Below are 17,060 nucleotides of genomic sequence, written 5' to 3' on the forward strand. Positions count from 1 at the left end.
AAAGTAACAGTACTCTTACTTGAGTACAATTTCTGGCTACTCTACCCACCTCTGGTAACTACTAGGGGTGTAACGGTACACAAAAATGTCGGTACGTACCTCGGTTTAGAGGTCACGGTTTGGTTCATTTTCGGGTACAGTCAGAAAATAACAAAATATACATTTTTGGGTTATTTATTATTTATTATTTGGTCCGCATTGCTCATACTTGCCAACCCTCCCGAATTTTCCGGGAGACTCCCGAAATTCAGCGCCTCTCCCGAAAACCTCCCGGGACAAATATTCTCCCGAAAATCTCCCGGTTTTTCAGCCGGAGCTGGAGGCCACGCCCCCTCCAGCTCCATGCGGACCTGAGTGAGTGCAGCCTTTTTTTCACGACGGGAGGACAACAGGGTGACAAGAAATAAATCATCCAGACTAGAGATAAATTGTATTATTATGTTTATCTTACCTAAAAATAAATATATTTATTAATATATTAAAAAAAAAAAACTAAATACATTTTTACTATATTTTGCTAAAAACATCAACGTTAATTGTATTTTTATTTGTATTTTTTCTGACTCCTTATTACATCCAGGCATTAGAATTATACATTAAAATAAACATATTTGAAATAATTAATTTTAAATTATCATAATAATTCATTTAAAATGACCATATTTAATTATTAAAATAATTGCTTGTTTATCAACAACTTTAGCATTTTATTCATTACATTTTGAAGCTCTCAGAAGCCAAGTTATGTTATATTCCTTAAGATTTATTCATGCAAGTTTGAAGTATCAATTATCTAAACACAGTTTTGTTTGCATATTTTCAGGATGTAGATATATATATATATATATATATATATATATATATATATATATATATATATATATCTATGTATATATGAAATACTTGACTTGGTGAATTCTAGCTGTCAATATACTCCTCCCCTCTTAACCACGCCCCCAACCACGCCCTGCCCCACCGCCGACCACGCCCCCACCCCCCACCTCCCGAAATCGGAGGTGTCAAGGTTGGCAAGTATGGCATTGCTGGCAGTAAGTCGGACCCGTTTCCAGTGAGGGTTGGTCTCCGCCAGGGCTGCCCTTTGTCACCGATTCTGTTCATAACCTTTATGGACAGAATTTCTAGGCGCAGTCAGGGCGTTGAGGGGATCCGGTTTGGTGGCTGCAGGATTAGGTCTCTGCTTTTTGCAGATGATGTGGTCCTGATGGCTTCATCTGGCCAAGATCTTCAGCTCTTGCTGGATCGGTTCGCAGCCGAGTGTGAAGCGACTGGGATGGGAATCGGCACCTCCAAGTCCGAGTCCATGGTTCTCGCCCGGAAAAGGGTGGAGTGCCATCTCCGGGTTGCGGAGGAGATCTTGCCCCAAGTGGAGGAGTTCAAGTACCTCGGAGTCTTGTTCACGAGTGACGGAAGAGTGGATCGTGAGATCGACAGGCGGATCGGTGCGGCGTCTTCAGTAATGCGGACGCTGTATCGATCCGTTGTGGTGAAGAAGGAGCTGAGCCGGAAGGCAAAGCTCTCGATTTACCGGTCGATCTACGTTCCCATCCTCACCTATGGTCATGAGCTTTGGGTCATGACCGAAAGGACAAGATCACGGGTACAAGCGGCCGAAATGAGTTTCCTCCGCCGGGTGGCGGGGCTCTCCCTTAGAGATAGGGTGAGAAGCTCTGCCATCCGGGGGGAGCTCAAAGTAAAGCCGCTGCTCCTCCACATGGAGAGGAGCCAGATGAGGTGGTTCGGGCATCTGGTCAGGATGCCACCCGAACGCCTCCCTAGGGAGGTGTTTAGGGCACGTCCGACCGGTAGGAGGCCACGGGGAAGACCCAGGACACGTTGGGAAGACTATCTCTCCCGGCTGGCCTGGGAACGCCTCGGGTTCCCCCGGGAGGAGCTGGACGAAGTGGCTGGGGAGAGGGAAGTCTCGACCCGACCTCGGATAAGCGGAAGAAGATGGATGGATGGATGTGTTATTTATTTACCAAATTTGCAAAATCTTCCACCAAAAAGATTTTTCTTAGTGGAATATTTGATGTGAAGTAATGGGAACCTTGGATCGGTCAATAATTCATAATAACATTGATTTTGATGTTTTGAGCAATGACAGTTTGAAAGAAAAAACCCCAGCTTTGTTTTATTAGTCAACATTGTAACTTTTTCTAAATTACATTTAACCTTTAAGCTTTTTTATTTCACTTTTATGTTTTTGTTTATTTTAATAGTATTTTTAGAATGTGCCGTGGGCCTTTAAAACATTAGCTGTGGGCCGCAAATGGCACACTTTTGACACCCCTGCTACAGATAATAAAAAATTAAATGTGATAAATGTATGGATAAAAAGCAGAGCCTGGCGACGCATGCGTGTTTATCATAACTCTCTCGCTCTCTCTGTCTCTGCCCCTCCCTCACCAATGCTGCTGCGCGCACAATTTGTTTTGTTTTTAACCCCTTCTTAAACCTGAACGCACATTGAAAATACACGCAACCCTAACTCAAAATGCCGGACATTTGAGGCATTTAAAAAACTCCGCCCGGACAGCCCCGCAAAAGAAGACATGTCCGGGGAAAAGAGGACGCATGGTCAGTCTAGAATATCTCCATGTTAAGAAACTCGGCTTCAGCTCCACATGATGTCTTGTTAGTAAACACAGACACGCCTGATGACAGCCTACTGCGCGGCGAGTCTCTAATTATGTGCGCGCTTGTCTCTGGCGTTGTCATGTACACCCGACTACACGCCACTCTAAAAGTCATATGGTCCAAGTCACAACACGGTGACATTGTCTTTGTGACCGGTGCGTCCTCGCTCTCCTGGCCAGAGAGAGAGCGGGACGTCAAGTCCAAATATTTCAGTGTGTGTAAGTACTTTTTGAGCCGTATAGACAACTGATCATTGTGTGTAGACATATACAATACATCATATTTGTTTCTTGTACTTTATATGCAGCCAACAATATTTGCAACTGGTGACCTCCCCAAATATAGAACTTCATAAATAGAATTCATGGATCTAATTGTGGCACACCTTTGTTGAGTGTTGAATATTCCAAAACAATCTGCTTGCTGAAGCTGAAGTTTCCATAGTGATAAAACTTGTGGTTGCCTTTCAGGTGTGAAAGATTCAGACGATGAAGAAGAAGAACACAACTCCTCCCCAGTCAAGCGTCCTGCTGGCCTGATGGCGGGGAAAAAGCTTCCACTGGTACATATTATTATTGTTATTATGGTTATCATTATTATCATCGCGCTGCGATGAGGTGGCGACTTGTCCAGGGTGTACCCCGCCTTCCGCCCGATTGTAGCTGAGATAGGCTCCAGCGCCCCCCGCGACCCCAAAAGGGAATAAGCGGTAGAAAATGGATGGATGGATGGATTATTATCATCATTATTATTATCATCTTTATTATTATATATACTGGAGGACAAGGAATAGTAAAACAAGGAATAGTAAAACATGCTTCACTACACATCATACCTCACCGCTGTCACCGCTAATGACGCCGTTCCTGAATGTAAACAAATGCCATGGGTGGATCTACACCTGACATCCACTGTAATGATACCAAGTACAAGAGCGTATCTAGTCGATACTACTATGATTACATCAATAGTTCTTATTGTCACAAACTCTATTTTCCTATTTTTAAAATGTATATTATGTTCATAAAGTCAGTAAATACGTCCCTGGACACATGAGGACTTTGAATATGACCAATGTATGATCCTGTAACTACTTGGTATTGGATTGATACCCTAATTTGTGGTATCATCCAAAAACTAATGTAAAGTATCAAACAAAAGAAGAACAAGTGATTATTACATTTGAACAGAAGTGTAGATAGAACATGTTAAAAGAGAAAATAAGCAGATATTAACAGTAAATGAACAAGTAGATGAATAATCAATTTTTACAGTTTGTCCCTCATAATGTAGACAAAATAGAATGACAAATGACACAATATGTTACTAATTTGTTTACTTACTACTAAAAGACAAGTTGTCTAGTATGTTCAACATTTTATTTAAGGACTAAAATGCAATAATAAACATATGTTTCATCTACCTTAAGATTTTTTTGTTTACTTACTACCAGAGGTGGGTAGAGTAGCCAGAAATTGTACTCAAGTAAGAGTACTGTTACTTTAGAGATTTATTACTCAAGTAAAAGTAAGGAGTAGTCACCCAAATATTTACTTGAGTAAAAGTAAAAAGTATGTTGTGAAAAAACTACTCAAGTACTGAGTAACTGATGAGTAACATACACACACATATCATATATATATATATATATATATATATATATATATATATATATATATATATATATACACACACACACACATATATACATATATATATATATATATATATATATATATACACACACACATATATATATATATATATATATATACATACATTGATATATACAGTATATAATTTATATTTATTTTTTTGCCGTTTTTGTTTACATGTTAATAGTGTTTTAATGAATATACATGCATGTTTAACACATATAGATTCCTTTCTTTCATGAAGACAAGAATATAAGTTGGTGTATTACCTGATTCTGATGACTTGCATTGATTGGAATCAGACAGTAGTGATGACAAACGTCCACGTTTTCAAATGGAGGAGAAGAAAAGTTCCTCCTTTCTGTCTAATACCACATGAAAGTGGTTGGTTTTTGGCATCTTATATGTCCAGCTTCCATATTCGTTTTTATACACTTTACAATAAATACATTGGCGGCAAACTCCGTAGCTTGCCAGCTTGTTTGCGCAGGCTTTCGGAGACTCTTAATTTGAAAGCGCAGGCGCGATGGAGCGGCACTTTTATTGTGAAGACAGGAACTGTGCAGTCAGTCTTTAGGCTGAAATAAAAAATTGTCTTTTTTCCTTCACACTTTTGATTGATTGATTGGAACTTGTATTAGTAGATTGCACAGTACAGTATATATTCCGTACAATTGACCACTAAATGGTAACACCCCAATAAGTTTTTCAACTTGTTTAAGTCAGGTCATGTGACCCCTGGCTCTGTTTGATTGGTCCAACGTCACCAGTGACTGCATCTGATTGGTGGAACGGAGTGAACGTCACCAGTGACTGTATTTGTTGAAACGCAGGCACTATGAAGGTCTGTCTGACAGACCAAAACAAACAAAGCGTGCATTAACAGATCGATAAAAATTAGTAGCGAGTAGCGAGCTGAATGTAGATAAAAGTAGCGGAGTAAAAGTAGCGTTTCTTCTCTATAAATATACTCAAGTAAAAGTAAAAGTATGTTGCAATAAAACTACTCGTAGAAGTACAATTTATCCCAAAAGTTACTCAAGTAGATGTAACGGAGTAAATGTAGCGCGTTACTACCCACCTCTGCTTACTACTAAAAGACAAGTTGTCTAGTATGTAACCCCCCCCCCCTCTAGGGGGGGGGGGGGGGGGGGGGGGGTTACCCACATATGCGGTCCTCTCCAAGGTTTCTCACAGTCATTCACATCGACGTCCCACTGGGGTGAGTTTTTCCTTGCCCTTATGTGGGCTTTGTACCGAGGATGTCGTTGTGGCTTGTGCAGCCCTTTGAGACACTTGTGATTTAGGGCTATATAAATAAACATTGATTGATTGATTGATATTATTATCATTATTATTATTAGGGCAGCACGGTGTAACAGGGGTTAGTGCATGTGCCTCACAATACGAAAGTCCTGAGTAGTCCTGAGTTCAATCCTAGGCTTGGGCTCTTTCTGTGTGGAGTTTGCATGTTCTCCCCGTGACTGCGTGGGTTCCCTCCGGGTACTCCGGCTTCCTCCCACCTCCAAAGACATGCACCTGGGGATAGGCCCCTCCCACCTCCAAACATGCACCTGGGGATAGGCCCCTCCCACCTCCAAATACATGCACCTGGGGATAGGTTGATTGGCAACACTAAATGGTCCCTAGTGTGTGAATGTTGTCTATCTGTGTTGGCCCTGTAATGAGGTGGCGACTTGTCCAGGGTGTACCCCGCCTTCCGCCCGACTGCAGCTGAGATAGGCTCCAGCACCCCCCGCGACCCCGAAAGGGACAAGCGGTAGAAAATGGATGGATGGGATTATTATTATTATCATCATTAGTATTGTTATTATCATTATTATTATTATTATTATTATTAATCAATGATCGAGAAAATTAGACTTAGACAAACTTTAATGATCCACAAGGGAAATTGTTCAACACAGTAGCTCAGTTACAATGATGGAAAGTGTAAGGATGGAAAGGACAATGCAGGTATAAATAGACTAATATAGCGATAAAAAAATCGAACATATATACGAATATATACAAAATATGTGTACAGAATAATACACATACAGATATATTATATTCAGAGGTGGGTAGAGTAGCCAGAAATTGTACTCAAGTAAGAGTACTGTTACTTTAGAGATTTATTACTCAAGTAAAAGTAAGGAGTAGTCACCCAAATATTTACTTGAGTAAAAGTAAAAAGTATGTTGTGAAAAAACTACTCAAGTACTGAGTAACTGATGAGTAACATACACACTCATATCATATATATATATATATATATATATATATATATATATATATATATATATATATATATATATATATATATATATATATATATATACACATTGATATATGCATTGATATATACAGTATATAATTTATATGTATTTATTTTGCTGTTTTTGTTTACATGTTAAAGGTGTTTTAATGAATATACATGCATGTTTAACATATAGATTCCTTTCTTTCATGAAGACTAGAATATAAGTTGGTGTATTACCTGATTCTGATGACTTGCATTGATTGTAATCAGACAGTAGTGATGATAACGTCCACGTTTTCAAATGGAGGAGAAGAAAAGTTCCTCCTTTCTGTCTAATACCACATGAAAGTGGTGAGTTTTTGGCATCTTATTTGTCCAGCTTCCATATTCGTTTTTATACACTTTACAAGAAATATATTGGCGTCAAACTCCGTAGCTTGCTAGCTTGTTTGCGCTGGCTTTCGGAGACTCTTATTTTGAAAGCACAGGCGCGATGGAGCGGCACTTTTATTGTGAAGACAGGAACTGTGCAGTCAGTCTTTAGGCTTTTGACGGGATGTACGGTTAAAATAAAAAATGGTCTTTTTTCCTTCACACTTTTGATTGATTGATTGGAACTTTTATTAGTAGATTGCACAGTACAGTACATATTCCGTACAATTGACCACTAAATGGTAACACCCGAATACGTTTTTCAACTTGTTTAAGTCAGGTCATGTGACCGCCTGGCTCTGTTTGATTGGTCCAACGTCACCAGTGACTGCATCTGATTGGTGGAACGAAGTGAAACGTCACCAGTAAGGCAGGCACTTTGAAGGTCTGTCTGACAGACCAAAACAAACAAAGCGTGCATTAACAGATCGATAAAAATTAGTAGCGAGTAGCGAGCTGAATGTAGATAAAAGTAGCGGAGTAAAAGTAGCGTTTCTTCTCTATAAATATACTCAAGTAAAAGTAAAAGTATGTTGCAATAAAACTACTCGTAGAAGTACAATTTATCCCAAAAGTTACTCAAGTAGATGTAACGGAGTAAATGTAGCGCGTTACTACCCACCTCTGCTTACTACTAAAAGACAAGTTGTCTAGTATGTAACCCCCCCCCCCCTCTAGGGGGGGGGGGGGGGGTTACCCACATATGCGGTCCTCTCCAAGGTTTCTCACAGTCATTCACATCGACGTCCCACTGGGGTGAGTTTTTCCTTGCCCTTATGTGGGCTTTGTACCGAGGATGTCGTTGTGGCTTGTGCAGCCCTTTGAGACACTTGTGATTTAGGGCTATATAAATAAACATTGATTGATTGATTGATATTATTATCATTATTATTATTAGGGCAGCACGGTGTAACAGGGGTTAGTGCATGTGCCTCACAATACGAAAGTCCTGAGTAGTCCTGAGTTCAATCCTAGGCTTGGGCTCTTTCTGTGTGGAGTTTGCATGTTCTCCCCGTGACTGCGTGGGTTCCCTCCGGGTACTCCGGCTTCCTCCCACCTCCAAAGACATGCACCTGGGGATAGGCCCCTCCCACCTCCAAACATGCACCTGGGGATAGGCCCCTCCCACCTCCAAATACATGCACCTGGGGATAGGTTGATTGGCAACACTAAATGGTCCCTAGTGTGTGAATGTTGTCTATCTGTGTTGGCCCTGTAATGAGGTGGCGACTTGTCCAGGGTGTACCCCGCCTTCCGCCCGACTGCAGCTGAGATAGGCTCCAGCACCCCCCGCGACCCCGAAAGGGACAAGCGGTAGAAAATGGATGGATGGGATTATTATTATTATCATCATTAGTATTGTTATTATCATTATTATTATTATTATTATTATTAATCAATGATCGAGAAAATTAGACTTAGACAAACTTTAATGATCCACAAGGGAAATTGTTCAACACAGTAGCTCAGTTACAATGATGGAAAGTGTAAGGATGGAAAGGACAATGCAGGTATAAATAGACTAATATAGCGATAAAAAAATCGAACATATATACGAATATATACAAAATATGTGTACAGAATAATACACATACAGATATATTATATTCAGAGGTGGGTAGAGTAGCCAGAAATTGTACTCAAGTAAGAGTACTGTTACTTTAGAGATTTATTACTCAAGTAAAAGTAAGGAGTAGTCACCCAAATATTTACTTGAGTAAAAGTAAAAAGTATGTTGTGAAAAAACTACTCAAGTACTGAGTAACTGATGAGTAACATACACACTCATATCATATATATATATATATATATATATATATATATATATATATATATATATATATATATATATATATATATATATACACATTGATATATGCATTGATATATACAGTATATAATTTATATGTATTTATTTTGCTGTTTTTGTTTACATGTTAAAGGTGTTTTAATGAATATACATGCATGTTTAACATATAGATTCCTTTCTTTCATGAAGACTAGAATATAAGTTGGTGTATTACCTGATTCTGATGACTTGCATTGATTGTAATCAGACAGTCGTGATGATAACGTCCACGTTTTCAAATGGAGGAGAAGAAAAGTTCCTCCTTTCTGTCTAATACCACATGAAAGTGGTGAGTTTTTGGCATCTTATTTGTCCAGCTTCCATATTCGTTTTTATACACTTTACAAGAAATATATTGGCGTCAAACTCCGTAGCTTGCTAGCTTGTTTGCGCTGGCTTTCGGAGACTCTTATTTTGAAAGCACAGGCGCGATGGAGCGGCACTTTTATTGTGAAGACAGGAACTGTGCAGTCAGTCTTTAGGCTTTTGACGGGATGTACGGTTAAAATAAAAAATGGTCTTTTTTCCTTCACACTTTTGATTGATTGATTGGAACTTTTATTAGTAGATTGCACAGTACAGTACATATTCCGTACAATTGACCACTAAATGGTAACACCCGAATACGTTTTTCAACTTGTTTAAGTCAGGTCATGTGACCGCCTGGCTCTGTTTGATTGGTCCAACGTCACCAGTGACTGCATCTGATTGGTGGAACGAAGTGAAACGTCACCAGTAAGGCAGGCACTTTGAAGGTCTGTCTGACAGACCAAAACAAACAAAGCGTGCATTAACAGATCGATAAAAATTAGTAGCGAGTAGCGAGCTGAATGTAGATAAAAGTAGCGGAGTAAAAGTAGCGTTTCTTCTCTATAAATATACTCAAGTAAAAGTAAAAGTATGTTGCATTAAAACTACTCTTAGAAGTACAATTTATCCCAAAAGTTACTCAAGTAGATGTAACGGAGTAAATGTAGCGCGTTACTACCCACCTCTGTTGACCTCACATTTATGTATATATGTGTGTGTGTGTCTGTCTGTGTGCGGCCCCACAAAGATAAGGATTAGATGAATAGTGGATAGATAAAACCAAACAGAGATAGTGGAGACAGACAAGAGTGGTCACTCTGTTTCTTTCATTCCACCGCACATAGCTCCAAACGCTATGGGCAGGTCAGTCATGGGATAAGGAACAAGTGACTACATTTTGGATCACATCCAGAGCACGGTCTAGATTCAGGACTTGCTTACTATTGAGGGACAGAGCCTGGCAGAGGTCTGCTCTGTCTTTTCTACTTGTTCTTTGAATATATGCATATCAGTTTTGGCCCATATGGTCCTCAATACATATTGTATACTGTATGCAGTGCATGCCTGCATGTCTGTACATCAGGGGTGCTCATTACGTCGATCGCGATCTACCGGTCGATCTCGGAGGGTGTGTCAGTCGATCACCAGCCAGGCATTAAAAAAATAGTCCTAAAAATGAGCGATCATAAATCTTCACTATGACGTCACTTTCGTCACTTGATTGACATTCACGGCACCCGAGGGCCTTCTGAGATGACGCTGGCTGCTGCCAGCTCATTAAAATTACCGACAGGAAGGCGAGAAACACTTTATTTCAACAGACTCTGGCGCCGTACCTGTCGTCAAAACTCCAAAGACCGACTGCACAGTTGCACAGTTGTGCTAACAAAATAAGAGTCTCAGAAAGCTGGCGTGCACAAGCTGGCAAGCTACGGAGTTTGCCGACAATGTATTTCTTGTAAAGTGTATACAAAGGAGTACGGAAGCTGGACAAATAAGATGCCAAAAACCAACCACTTTCATGTGGTATTAGACAGAAAGGAGGACTTTTTTTCTCCTCCATTCGAAAATACGGACATTATCATCACTACGGTCTGATTCCAATCAATGCAAGTCATCAGAATCAGGTAATACACCAACTTATATTCTTGTCTTCATGAAAGAAAGGAATCTATATGTGTTAAACATGCTTGTATTATCTTTAACCACCTTTAACTTGTTAACAATATTAACTATATGTGTTAAACATGCTTGTATTATCTTTAAACACCTTTAACTTATTAACAATATTAACTATATGTGTTAAACATGCTTGTATTATCTTTAAACACCTTTAACTTGTTAACAATATTAACTATATGTGTTAAACATGCTTGTTTTATCTTTAACCACCTTTAAGTTGTTAACAATATTAACTATATGTGTTAAACATGCTTGTTTTATCTTTAACCACCTTTAAGTTCTTAACAATATTAACTATTTGTGTTAAACATGCTTGTATTATTTTTAACCACCTTTAACTTGTTAACAATATTAACTATATGTGTTAAACATGCTTGCATTATCTTTAAACCCCTTTAACTTGTTAACAATATTAACTATATGTATTAAACATACTTGTATGATCATTAAACACCTTTAATGTATTAACAATATTAACTATATGTGTTAAACATGCTTGCATTATCATTAAACACCTTTAACTTGTTAACAAAAACATATATTTCATAAATAAGTAAATATAAATTATATATATGAATGAGGTAGATCCCCACGACTTGATCAATTGAAAAGTAGCTCGCCTGCAGAAAAAGTGTGAGCACCCCTGCTGTACATTATTTATGTATGCATTACTTACATTCGCTCTGCTACTAACTTGTATATTAACTTGCATCAAGGGTGTCTAAAGTAATTGTTTATTCTAAAAATTGCAAGGAAAAATTGCAATGAAAAATGAAATGAAGAGCCAACAGGTGAAATGTAAGAAGAAAAAGTTGCATTGTTGACTCTAATAACACAACGTTGCCATGCAGGCTGATTTTATCTTTAAAACTGTCGTTGCTCAAAAAATAATAATGAATCAAAAACAATGTTATGAATTGTTGACTTATTTAAGACTCTAATTACTTCATGTCAAATATTACCCTTTGAAATGGGTTTTGGGGGAAAATATTGTTTATTTGTGTGTTTGCTATATAAAAAGCTACGTTTTCTTTGACAAAAAGGGCATAAAACAAAATCATGAAAAAATACTGAATCTGAATTTGATCAGGGGTGTCAAACTCACTTTAGCTCAGGGGGCGCAGGGAGGAAAATCTATTCCCACGCAGGCCGGACTGGTAAATTCCTGGCGTAATAACTTCAAAATAAAGACAACTTCAAAATGTTCTTTTTCTTACTTTGGACAAAAATAGAACAAGCATATTCTTAAAATGTACATATCACAAATAATACTCTTGGCACAACACTTCCAGTTAGTTGATAAATCTGAAGAAAATATGAGTGCAGTTTCAAAAACATCATGAAGACCACTATAAATTTAGACTTTGTCTCTGTGCTTTTACAAAGCCATTAAACTTTAGCACTTCCTGTTTCGAAATCTCATGTTGGCAGTTCATTAAAGACGTTTTGGAAAAGCAATGGAGTGTTTCCTGAAACTGCCGCATTTAGTGACATCCACAACTGCCACAACACATTCATTTATCATCCTTCAAATATTACACTTATAAACAAAACAATCGTCAAAATTACACCATAATAGCCGAATTAAAGGTATAATAATTACAAACTTAACCAATGTGAACATGCTACATTTAAGCATAAAATAAAACAGAACAACAAATGTAGAAAGATACATTTTTACAATGGAGTTCAGGGTGCACATCGCGCCGTCAAACAAGTGCAAGCTCTGCGTGGAACTAACTACAAAGGTGATGGTAATTAAGTCTTTGCATCTTACAGTTTCCTTATTTTATCTGTTGAGATGATCATTTACAATGAAAGAAGTATTACACAGCATCAGTCTGTCGCCATCTGCTGCCAGCCACAACAGGAGCAGCTGACTGTTTGCACCGGAGTAGCGGCAGCCAATCCAGAGGGAGATTAAAGCCAGCTGACCTGTCATCTTTATACACAGTCATGTATGATGTGGGTTACACTTGAATTGCTATTGCGACATCCAGTGGACATATTCAGAACAGCATTTTCTTTCATTCAAAATTTTTAAGCTTAGTAAAATCAACTTGTGGGCCGGATTAAAGCTGTTGGCGGGCGTGATCGAGAGGCTTAAGCATTGAAAGTAAAGCAAAACACTTTGACAATCCCCAATCATTTTAGTGGGATTTTGTTTTTCTAAAACTGCCATTGTTAAAAAAAAAATGATTAACCTATTTAAGGCTCCAATTACTTCACATCAAATATTCCACTTTGAAAATCTGTTTTGGGGAAATAAAGCATATTTTGTGTTTATGCCACAAAAAGGGTTTAATATTGAAAAACATAATAACTTTATATCGACAGATAGACCTGATCTATTTATTTTATTTTATTTTTTTCTTTATTATCTTTTGTTATTTTTTAATTTATTTTTTTAATACACTGTAGCACTTTGATATTGTTTACTCAATATAAAGTGCTTTTTACAAATAAAATCTATTTTTGTTATTATTATTATCTAGAGATATAAACGTTTGATAATTAAAAAATATATATATTTAAAAAAATATATGTATATGACCCTCTTGGGTCCCTGGGACTTAACTTGCAGGGAGCTCAAATATAAACATTTGATAAGTTTTGAAAATGGAAAACACCCAAATGGACCCCGCATGCTTTGGTCAGTGAAAAAAGTTTGAAGCCCGACTTCCATGAGCATGTGGGGTCTTACTTATGGCTGTGAAGGGCTGACACTGAGTACGTGGCCAGGGACTACAGTTGAAAATGAGCCGTATAGCTGACACATTATCAATAACGAGCCTGCAATCTCTTTATTTTGCAGAAGAAGCTGAAGATGGACGACGAAGAGGATGATGATGATGATGAGTACGTTACTCTATTTGTGATGATTGGATTCTTCTATGATTAAATGTTGACCTTCATTTCCTAGGGATGACGAAGATGATGACAGTGATGAAAGTGAAGTGACGCCCCAGAAGAGTGCCAAGAAGGTAAGCCAGGTGCGTTTGTGGAATTAAAAAGTTGTTGTTTTATGTAAGTTCTAATTTTTTGTATTCATATGAGGGAGTGTGTCTCTAATTGTGTACATGTTTCTAGTAAGGAGGATCAAACCAGAGTATTATTTTCACCTGTGCAGGTGCATTTTAGAGCGGAGGGACTCTCGTTTGCATATTTCTACAGTGTGGTTAGAACGTGGCAGATAAATGCTCATGCATGATTGGCAGATGGTCTGAGGAGATTTTTACATCCAGACAACAATCCACTAAGCCTGGTTAAGACTTGAGTCTTCTTTATCAGCAGCAGATCTGTGCCAAATACAAACGACTTTGTCCGTGCTGATCGTCTAACCCCGGATTTACACTGGATGCGTAACGGCTGCAGAACGGCGCTGCCACGGAACAGCCCGGGAATCTGCGCATAATAACGTCACCAGGGGAGTTGTAGTAAAGTGAAACAATTTATTCTGTCATATATAGGGGTGTAACAGTACACAAAAAAATCGGTTCGGTACGTACCTCGGTTTAGAGGTCACGGTTCGGTTCATTTTTGGTACAGTGAGAAAACAACAAAATATAAATTTTTGACTTATTTATTTACCAAATTTGCAAAATATTCCACCAAAAATATTTTTCTTAGTGGAATATTTGATGTGAAGTAATAGGAACCTTGGATAGGTCAATAATTCATAATAACATTGATTTTGATTCAATATTATGTTTTGAGCAATGACAGTTCGAAAGAAAAAAAAAAACAGCTTTTTGTTTTATTAGTCAACATTGCAACTTTTTCTAAATTGAGTTGAGTTGAGTTTGGGTTTATTTCGAACATGCAAGCATACAACATGATACATCCCAATTTCCAGTTTCTCTTGTCAACATATTCGAAAAGGAGTAGGAAGAAGCAGAGCTTATTTAATCCTACCCCTTTTCTTTTACATAACAGTTCACTTGATTGTCAAATATGTTGATCGAAAGGGGGTGTGACATTCATATGTTGTCAATATTCAGTGTTTTATCGTTCATAGTTAATATAGTAAATCCCACATTCTTTATTTTCGTGTACATTCTGGGTGTCCCATTCAGTAAAAATGTTTTTAAATTCCATTCCATTTTTAAAGCGTTTTTAGCATTCCATCAGACATTATTGTGAGGTTTTGTATTAGGCATACTTGCCAACCCTCCCGGATTTTCCGGGAGACTCCCGAAATTCAGCGCCTCTCCCGAAAACCTCCCGGGACCAATTTTCTCCCGAAAATCTCCCGAAATTCAGGCGGAGCTGGAGGCCACGCCCCCTCCAGCTCCATGCGGACCTGAGTGACGTGTTCTCCTCGACCGTAAAGCAGTTCGTCTGCCGCAAACAGCAATGTTGTGACACTCTTAAACAGGACAATACTGCCATCTAGTGCATTTGATGAAGGCACTTTTGTGCAGCAATGCATCATCAGAGAGGGTGTTCAGCATGGTTCGAAAAATAGTGACAGGGAATAGAACAAGGATGGACAATCAATTCAACCCTTAACTCAACAATGAGTAGATGAGTGTTATGTGTGTGTATATGTGTAAATAAATGAACACTGAAATTAAAGTATTTCTCTTATTTATATATATATATATATATATATATATATATATATATATATATATATATATATATATATATATATATATATATATATATATATATATAATAAAATAAATATATATTTATAGCTAGAATTCACTGAAAGTCAAGTATTTCTTATATATATATATATGTGTATATATATATATATATATATACATATATATGAAATACTTGACTTAGTATTTCTTATATATATATATATATATATATATATATATATATATATATATATATATATATATATATATATATATATATATATATATATATATATATTGCACACACATATATTGCGCTCTACCACGGTATCAAGCACTATTTTTTGGATAATCTTATTAAGACATATATATATATATATATATATATATATATATATATATATATATATATATATATATATATATATATATCCATCCATCCATCCATTTTCTACCGCTTATTCCCTTTGGGGTCGCGGGGGGCGCTGGAGCCTATCTCAGCTACAATCGGGCGGAAGGCGGGGTACACCCTGGACAAGTCGCCACCTCATCGCAGGGCCAACACAGATATATATATATATATATATAAAATACTTGACTTGGTGAATTCTAGCTGTAATTATACTCCTCCCCTATTAACCACGCCCCCCCTGTCTAACCCCCCCCCCCCCCCCCCCCCCCCACCTTTCGAAATCGGAGGTCTCAAGGTTGGCAAGTATGGTATTAGGGTTCCTAAAAATAGATATACCGGCCCCCAGACACATTTTTTGTCTAAATTTGGCCCCCCGAGTCAAAATAATTGCCCAGGCTTGCTCTAAAACGTCTTTTTAAAAACTGATAAGAAAAAAAGGGGGTAAAAATGTTTTAAATCGATTTTTGAAACCGATGAATCGGTTAAGAATCTGAAATGAATCCATTATTTGTGCAGCCCTATTCATTATATTTGATGAATCAGGTGATTAAAACAGACTCCTACAAATATTTCAGCTCAGGGGTCGTCGGGGAGGGTGACAGGAAAGAACCGAACCACACTGTTAGTCCAATGTTGTCCACAAGGTGTCAGACCATCTTCTTGGTTGAGTTCCCACTGCATCATGTCAACTCCCACAGACACTATGTGGCAACACTTCATTGGGAGCAGCTCCTCCTCCCTTTGCCATCCCTGCACCCACTGACCGTCCACTGCCTTCTTCTTTTTGGTCCTGTTCACACCTGTTTTCCTGCAGTAAAACACAGGCTTGGAGCAGATTTCTCCTCTGTAATCTAGGAGGATTGTCACTGTCTCACCTGCGAGACGGCACTATTTCATGCTCAGAGAGTGTGTGAACACATGCACTACTCTTTCTGGACTAGGATTGTTGTTGTTCTGTTCTGATGGCCTACTTCATTCAGTTTCACTCTTATTTGCTGGTTAGGAATGGTAGAAATTCATCTTCGACTGGTTTCAGTCTCATAGGAATAACCCTGTTTCACTTCTTTTTACACTTGTCTGACCAAGGAAATGTTACTAACAGGTACATCTTTCATTTTATAATCAAATATAGTACAAAAACACTTCTTTTTACACTTGTCTGACCATGGAAATGTTACTAAAAGGTACATATTTCATTTTTAAA

At 37.9% G+C, this 17,060-nt stretch overlaps 1 protein-coding gene across 3 annotated transcripts in view; it reads left to right on the top strand.

Moving 5' to 3' along the window:
- The window catches only part of npm1b (nucleophosmin 1b), a 90,655-nt gene that overhangs the window by 12,783 nt on the left and 60,812 nt on the right, over nt 1-17,060 (top strand). For 2 of the 3 annotated variants that reach the window (XM_061976554.2, XM_061976559.2), the window contains 3 exons: nt 3,129-3,220; nt 13,665-13,708; nt 13,773-13,842. In XM_061976554.2, coding sequence (XP_061832538.2) covers nt 3,129-3,220; nt 13,665-13,708; nt 13,773-13,842 — 206 coding nt within the window. The remainder of the gene's footprint in view (nt 1-3,128; nt 3,221-13,664; nt 13,709-13,772; nt 13,843-17,060) is intronic. The other variant, XM_061976556.2, reaches the window with a different exon arrangement.

The sequence above is a fragment of the Nerophis lumbriciformis genome, linkage group LG16 (assembly GCF_033978685.3).
Source record: "Nerophis lumbriciformis linkage group LG16, RoL_Nlum_v2.1, whole genome shotgun sequence".
Taxonomy (NCBI): Eukaryota; Metazoa; Chordata; class Actinopteri; order Syngnathiformes; family Syngnathidae; genus Nerophis; species Nerophis lumbriciformis.